We start from the raw sequence: 7,959 nt of genomic DNA on the forward strand, positions 1-7,959 counted from the left end.
TTTCCCACCGTCTTCTATATGCCCTGCTTGGGCTGATCTCCCCTATGTGATGTGAATGGCTTCACCATTATGGCATGCTTATCTCTAAGGTCCGTGTCATAAAAATCAAAATGGTCCAGGTTTATCCCCTCACTGCTACATCACTAGGCCCACATTTTTTTTAATTCTGTTAGTTTTTCATTGATTCTGTTGATTTCCTCCCTGAGCCTCTGTGTACTCCAGTGTTCTTGAGTCATTGGATTGCCCATACTTTCAACCATCACTGTGCATGCATGCCTTTGCCTCCATGATCTTGCTGGCTTCTCCACAACTGGCTAAGATCATGCCCTGATACCACTGTAATATTCCAAATTGAAATTTACAGCTAATAATAGACACATGAAGTAGGTTATAGCAAATAAATTTTACTACACATGAACCAGTGAATAAAACACAAGAAATAGGGCAAATAACTGAGCCATTTTATTAATGTGGAGAACTGAGTACATTAGATGATAAGAAAGATAGAACCTGGGCTTGCTATTGAAAGCTATGCAAAACTTAGGTGAGAGTACAATACTCAAGTATCAGAGAGGTCCTCCACCAAAAACTACGCCTTGCCCAGAAAATGCTACTGCTAGCTTTTGAATGGAACTGGAATATTTTCCCTTAATAGTGCTTGGAATGAGCTGAAACTTTACGGGTGGCCTCCTCACTAGATGCCCAAAAAAACTCAGAAATATCTCACGGACCCAAGTGGTAGAATGGCTTGCTCCTAATAACTGTGCTCTACTATGGAAACACTATTGTTGCTGCTGGAATGGAGCTGATATTTCGACCCTCAAACATGCTCAGAAAATTGTGTAAAATTCGCTGGGGACTCCTCTCAATAAACCTACAAAATATTGATGTTGCTGCTAGAATGGAGCTGATATTTCAACCCTCAAATATGCTCAAAAAATTGTGTAAAATTAGCTGGGGACTCCTCTCAATAAACCCACAAAAACCCATAACGGGTTTGGGTTGAATCCATCGATCCCTGGTGACAACCAAAAAGTGCAAATTGCCCAATTTGGCTAGAAAATGCCCCATAGTTTTGATATTTCTGAATTAGGCCCAAATCCACCATTGGAAATTTCCTCACGCTCTCCTACAAATTTAACTTCAGAAACCCAACCTTTTTCCAACCCCTTGCTCCATGAATCAACTCTTTCTCAATGCCTGCGCAGGTTGTGTCCAAGAAACTCTGCGCACTGCCAAAATTAACAAATTCGGCCCACAAAATAATTTTGATCTCAGCTCTGCAAATCCACTACAAAATCACCGAAATCAATAAGGAAAACCACCTGCAAAATAGATAGAAATCCAACCCACAATAGCTGATCTCCAATGAGCAACTCAAAATGCGTCTGCACCCAAGGAGTGTGCAAAACTGACTGAGTATCTACAATTAAGCTTTGTGGAAATCCTGAATTGGACTCCCCAAATTGCTTCACTAGGGAGACACTCAAAGTTCTCCGAGGGTGGAATTCCTGCTCTGAAATTCCCTGTGCTAAACAACACAGGCTGTCTTGGCTAGGCAACTCAAGAGAACTAATTGTTAAATTATCAAATAACAAAAAGATATCAAATGGAGGCCTCCAAGTTCTATTTATAATTGCTGGCCCTCTCTCCCTTAGTGGTTCACACCTTCCACTAATTCACACCCCTTCCTCTTTGTCTCTCTTTTCACTAGTACAAATTGCCTCTTGGGTCGAATTACCATGCATATGTCAACAATTCGAAGAATTATTGTACACAACAATGGACAAATTTTTTTAAGTCACTGTCATCATTATAATCCCAAATTCTGCAATTCCATTGTAAAAATGATTCAGTATGACGATGAAGCCATTTAACAACACTTAAGTAAGCCTTTGATTCTTGACAAAGGATTTTACTCTAGGGAGTTTTTTAACCTCCCTAAATTATTTGTGTTTCTAAACACGAATAATTAGCAAAGTTTTTCTCCTAAGCATCCCCCAAAGCTAGGGTGGGATCCTCTGATGTGGTCTTTATCGAGTCTATGTATTTTTATCATACTAGATCATGTATCTTGTGTCTCAAAATTTGGTTGAAGAGGTCATGTCTATTGAAAATTTCCCCTCCTATGGGTGATTATTGTAGTATCTTGATGTAAAAATTTTGTCTAGGAATTTTTTGGTAAATGGTTACTCATAATTAGAACACAATTACCAAAATATTGTTTAAACTGACTTAGAGGGTGGAAAAATATGTTTAATCCCCTCTTGAATAATTTATTTAATTTTCTGGCAAAGATAAAAAATATATTAACCTGAAATTGTAAAAAAAAATGAGAGAAAATTAATTTCTCTTCAAGTGGAAAAAATGATCAAAAAATTATTGAGGCTATTTTTCAAAGGGAAAAATTCAAGTCAAAATTAAAGAGCCTCATTTCCAAGGTAGAATGTCCCAGTTCAGAAATTCATTGGACCAAGAAGACTATTTTTCCAGCAAAAGAAACATTTTGGGCCAGGTGATTAATTATTTTGCACAAGTTATGACAATTCTATTTTTGAAGATTCTCCAAAGGATCAGGTCCACCTAGAAATTTGATTTTTTCAAGGGGTCAAAATTTTTGGAGATTTGTGCAACAATTATCAATGGATAAAATTATTTTGGTAAGGATCAAGTCAAAATAGTTGTTTTTCCACTTGGAGGGGATCTAAAGCTCTCATTTTTCTATATACGGAAGCCTAAGTCTCCTCATTTGATATAATGATCAATCTGAGTCTTGTCTTGTAACAAAAAATCTTAAGCAAGTTGTGAGTCAAGTTGCTGGATGTAATTCTTTTCTGCAGTAGTAAAATCTAAGACTTTGGGGGTTTATCTTGTGCGATGGTGTTCCTTTTTTGCTTGTGGTAATGTTGTTTTGAATCGTGCTTTAATTCTCTACTGAATATAACTGTCAAGTTACTATTTCATTTGCCAGCAGTTGGATTATCTATTTGCACAAGTATCTTGCATTAGGTACTGGGTTTAGAAAAACATTCTAGCTCACTCGATCTAGTAGGTATCTCTAGATCTTGAGGCTTTTAACGTGTATCTAGCCCCATATGCCCAAATAACTTTATTTCAAATGTGTAGAGATAGTTTGATATTCAGATCTTGGGCCTGAGGGGAAGTCTTTGGTTGGACCAGCCAACTCCCAAGGCAAGAGGTTTAAAAGCCCATCATGTTAAATTTTCCAAGTCTTATCTAATGGTCTGTGTGCAGCAACTTTGCCATGGCATTAAATTGAAAAATTCTCTTCCTCAAATCAATTTCAAAATTAAATTGAGCAATAAGGTTACATCTGCTTATCTAGAGCTTATAGTTTTTATTTGTGAATATTTGTAGATAATTTTGTAAAATTATTTTGCTAACCCTTGTGTTTTTTTTTTTTCCTCGAGGAAAAATCAGAACTTTTCATTAATTAGAAAAATTACATGTAGTAGATGCCTGTAAGACATATGCAGTATGTTGGCCATAGCCTTCAAAAATATATAAAAGTATGTTGGCTGTAGCCATTCAAAAATATATAGATTGTACATAATTACCATGCAGGGTATGTTGAAAAGTTCATGAGCATAAATATATACAAAGTATCAACTAGTACACAGATATAATCATTGCCGAACACTACAAAAAAATTAGGGCTTGTCGGCCCTCCGATAGGCCCGATCTATATAGTGACGATGATAGTACTGGTAGTGTTCATCTCCATGCTGCTCCTGTATTAACCACAATCCGCTGGGATGTACCGTGGCCGCCTTGGAAAGTTGGTCAGCAGTCGAATCACATTCCCTGTAAATATGTTGACATGAAATATAATTAAATTGTGCTTTCAATATCATGATTTCATCCAATATGTTCTTGAGATAGTGCATATGACACGCTGATATGTTATTGAACCAATTGATGATGATTTTTGAATCTCCAAAAATTTGAATATGATTGCATGCATGTGCAAGTGCAAAATGAAGAAGATGTCTAAGAGAGATCAATTCTGCATAGTTGTTTGTCCCCATTCCTAGACCCATTTGTATTTTGTAGTGATGATTTTCAGTTTTATGTAGTAGAATTCTCCCTCCACAACCCTGTGCTTGTGCTGCACCATTGAAATAGGCCCAATTGCACCATCAAAATAGGCCCAATTGCACCATCAAAATAGGCCCAGGGAATATTGCGATCAATGGTTTCAAGTAAAACAATACGACTAGCAGGTGTATGATTTTCATTTGGTATTTCATGATATGCAACAACAATTTTGGCAATGGAGGACTGCCATCGAGCCATTTTATCTCTGAAGATGATCCCATTTCTTGCAAGCGAAATAGGTCAACAAATAAGTAGCGGAAGTCAGTGGACTTTTAGGTTCAGGGATGCGCTCGCCAAAGATCCTAGGCATTTGTTACATTGAGTCCATGCCATTTGATTGTTATGGATAGGGCAACAAGGACTTGTTCCCAAATGTGATTCACCATCGGGCAAGAAAGGAATAGGTGATCATTTGTTTTGTTTGCCTGATGACAGAGCACGCACCAGGTGGGGTCGAAGAAGGATCGATGCATTAAGTTGTGCCTTGTTGGTGTCTTATTCCGAATGACATTCCACATAAACAGTTTCGTGCGCGGAGGCGCTTTTAGCTTCCATAGTTTTCCCCACCAATCCAAAAGCACAAGTGGTCTGTGGGCATTATGAATGATGGGATAACCAGCCTTCGGGGAGTATGTGCCATGTTCAGCAGGGGTCCATATGAGTTCATCAACACCATCTTTTATACGGACATGTGATTCAGTCAGCGCTGTGATATAGCCTTCCCAATCTTGCTGCCAATGAACAGGAATGCCCAAGTACTCCACTGAAGTCCATGCTTGTGTAAAGATTGTGCTATTCCCTGGATCAACAATATGGGCAATCACATTAATATTTCTGTGTTTGAGAAATTGTATGAGGTCAGGAGGTAATCGAAACATGTTACCACAACCCAACCAGGGATCGATGCCAATGCGTATCGATGAGCCATCGTTGATTCTCTAGGCGAGTCCATTCCTGATAGTAGGCATGGTGTGTAGGATCACTCGCCAAACCATTGATATCCAGATCGCTGCCAGGTGGGCAAACGAATCCAGTCCATGATCTGATGTGGCCAGATGTATTTGTAGTAGATCACTTTTGTCCAGAGACTGGGAGGTGAGGATAAGCCAACCCATCTTTGCAGCTAGTGCATGTGCGAAGGAGGATAGATCCTTCAGTCTCCAACTGCCCCATTTCTTTGGTATTGCAATATGTTTCTAGCCCACCCAGGCAAATGGTTTTCCTTCCTTATAGCCATTCCAAAGGAATCTGCAGCACAATTTTTGAATCTGGGATAATATTCCTTTAGGAATCCATGCCAAAGACATCCAATAAACAGGTGTAGCCTCCAAGGCAGTTTTGATAAGCACTAATTGACCCGCCCTGGAGAGGAATCTATGATTCCTGTTGAGTAAATGATTTTCGATCTTGACCACAAGTCATATCCAGTTGGCAATCTTGTAGCAGTGAGGCTTGATCTAGAAGCGAAGATATGAGTCCATCCTCCAGTTGATGGCTTTGAAAAGGAAATTTCTGCAATGCAACCTGAGCTTCCTGTGGAGTGCAGGCTGATAGAGTGATGGTGGATTTTAGTTGATTTTCTTCCATACCTGTGGCTGTAGAGAAAAGTAGTAAAATGTCGAAGAAAGTAGTAGTGTCCCATAAGCCTCCATTGAGGAAGATGAGCACATCATCCACGAAGATGAGGTGAGTGAGTATACAATGTTCTGAAATATTGAGTCCTTGTAATCGTCCCTCTTGCTTGGCAGAGGCTATGAGCCTACTAAGTCCTTCCATGATGATTAGAAAGAGGAGTGGGGAGAGTGGACAGCCCTGTTTGAGTCCACGTTCTGCATGAAAGAAATTTGAAGCAGAGCCATTTATCAGGACACTGAAGGAGGCAGTAGTGATGCAACACATAACCCAATTAATAAAGGGAGGAGGAAATCCCAGGTGGGTGAGGATCATTTTAATATAGAGCCAACTGACACGATCAAAAGCTTTGGCTAAGTCAATTTTGAGAATGGCACCTTTGAGCTTTTTAGATTTCATGGAGTGTAGGGCTTCCTGAGCAGTGCCAATAGCCTCATGAATTTGTCTATTGTGGAGGAAAGAAAATTGTTCTGGAGAGATGTGACATGAGAGAATAGGCTTAAGTTGATTGGCAATAGTTTTGGCAATGATCTTGTAAAGACAGTTGCAGAGAGAAATAGGTCTGAAATCATTGAAAGATGTGGGGGAGTCAGATTTGGGAATAAGGGCAATGAAGGTTGAGTTAATAGCCTCGTACATGCGTCTTGATGTCTTGCGTTCCTCTACCACCTTTAGTTGATCTGGACCAATAGTTTCATAAAAGGCTAGATAAAGCTCGATAGTCCATCCACCTGGCCCTGGACTCTTGTCTTTTTTGAACCATTTTAAAGTGCTTTCCAATTCTCCCATCGTGATTGGGGATGTGAGCTCCCCTGCTTCATGCGTGTCGACAAACCGATGGAAACGACTTGTTATCCAGACAATTTCAGCAAGGGTGGCACCAGGGGGCCTTGAAGAGTTTCTGGAAGTGAGAGTTCCCAGGTGTGCCAACTGATTAAATGGTGTTGCAAGATTACCGTCCTCCTTAGGCATGTGCCAAATGGTGTTGCTGACTTTCCTTCCCTTTGAAAAATTGTGGAAGAACTTTGTATTCTCATCGCCAGCCTGTAGCCAAATAGCCCGACTTCGAAGGCGCCAAGTTTCTTCCCTCTCTTTAAGGATTTTGGATCGCTGAGCCTCCAGGTCGATAAGGTGGGATTTAGCCTCCACAGATGTAAATCCCCGCCCCTGCTCATCCAAGAGATTGGATAGAGTGGACTCAATAGTCCCGAGGGTCTGCTCATCCCGATCTCTTTTGTCCTTGGCCCACTTGATAGATAATCTCTTGATTTCTTGTAGATTGTAACAAAAACCCTTAGCTGTGGTTCTCCTCGTGGAAGGTCGATGAGAACGCCAAAAATTGGTAACCAGGTGTATGTAGCTGGGATCCTTTAGCTAGGTGGAGTTGAATTTGAAGGGTGCCCTAGGCTTCTGAAAGGGACCGGACAACTCCATGTAGATGGGAGAGTGATCCAATATGACTCTAGAACCTACCCATTGTCTGTAGTTTGATAGACCTCTCACCAGTTGTTCCTTTATGAGAAATTGATCCAAACGCCTGGCCAATGCAACCTCCCCAATTTTTCTATTATGCCATGTAGGTTGAGATTTTACCATAGGGATATCAATTAAGTGATGTTGCTCGAGGAGCTGCACCATAACGTTTGATAAGGGATCCACCTGTGCATTGCTTCCCCATGATTCCCCATAACCAATGGAGAAATTCAAATCTCCTCCCAAAATGATATTATCAGAATTTACAAAGGAAAGATTTAGGAGGTGATTCCAAAATGCATCTCTATTTTGACAAGGGCCATATACATTGACAATCTTGAGATCCATGCCTAGATCCGAGGAAAATATATCCATGCCTATGAAGCCAGCACCTCCCTAGGAGGCCTTGAGGTGTATAGTGCGAGGGTTTATACCCAGAGCAAGCCCTCCAGAGCGGCCCATGACATCAAGTGCCTGGAAGGTCTAGCCCGACTTCATAGATTGTAGCATAGGTATAATATGGTTAGCCAAGCCAAGTGTTTCTTGTAAGAAGATAATATCAACAATCTCAGATTCAAATAATCTTCTGAGGGCTAGTTTTTTAGGAGGGCTAGCCAAACCTCTGCAGTTAAAGGAGAGCCACTTCATGGGGGAGGCTGTGTGTGGGTAGACTGTGCTCTAAGTACCCAATCAAGTGTGGATTGTCTGCCAGAGACCACTTCCACCCCGACTTGC

General features: G+C 40.5%; 1 protein-coding gene across 1 annotated transcript; it reads right to left on the reverse strand.

Annotated features, from left to right (window-relative positions):
• Positions 1 to 3,671: 3,671 nt before the first annotated feature.
• LOC149251844 (uncharacterized) lies at positions 3,672 to 7,599 on the reverse strand. Its single transcript, XM_089454005.1, has 4 exons — positions 7,225 to 7,599; positions 5,709 to 6,918; positions 4,564 to 4,918; positions 3,672 to 3,825 (listed from the first exon to the last, which is right to left on the reverse strand). Exons 1-4 carry the CDS (start codon positions 7,597 to 7,599, stop codon positions 3,672 to 3,674), a joined length of 2,094 nt encoding a protein of 697 aa, XP_089310131.1.
• Between the last annotated feature and the right edge of the window lie 360 nt (positions 7,600 to 7,959).

This window comes from Pinus tabuliformis, chromosome 7, assembly GCF_031772625.1.
Source record: "Pinus tabuliformis cultivar Carrire ecotype Pingquan chromosome 7, CPIR1, whole genome shotgun sequence".
Taxonomy (NCBI): domain Eukaryota; kingdom Viridiplantae; phylum Streptophyta; class Pinopsida; order Pinales; family Pinaceae; genus Pinus; species Pinus tabuliformis.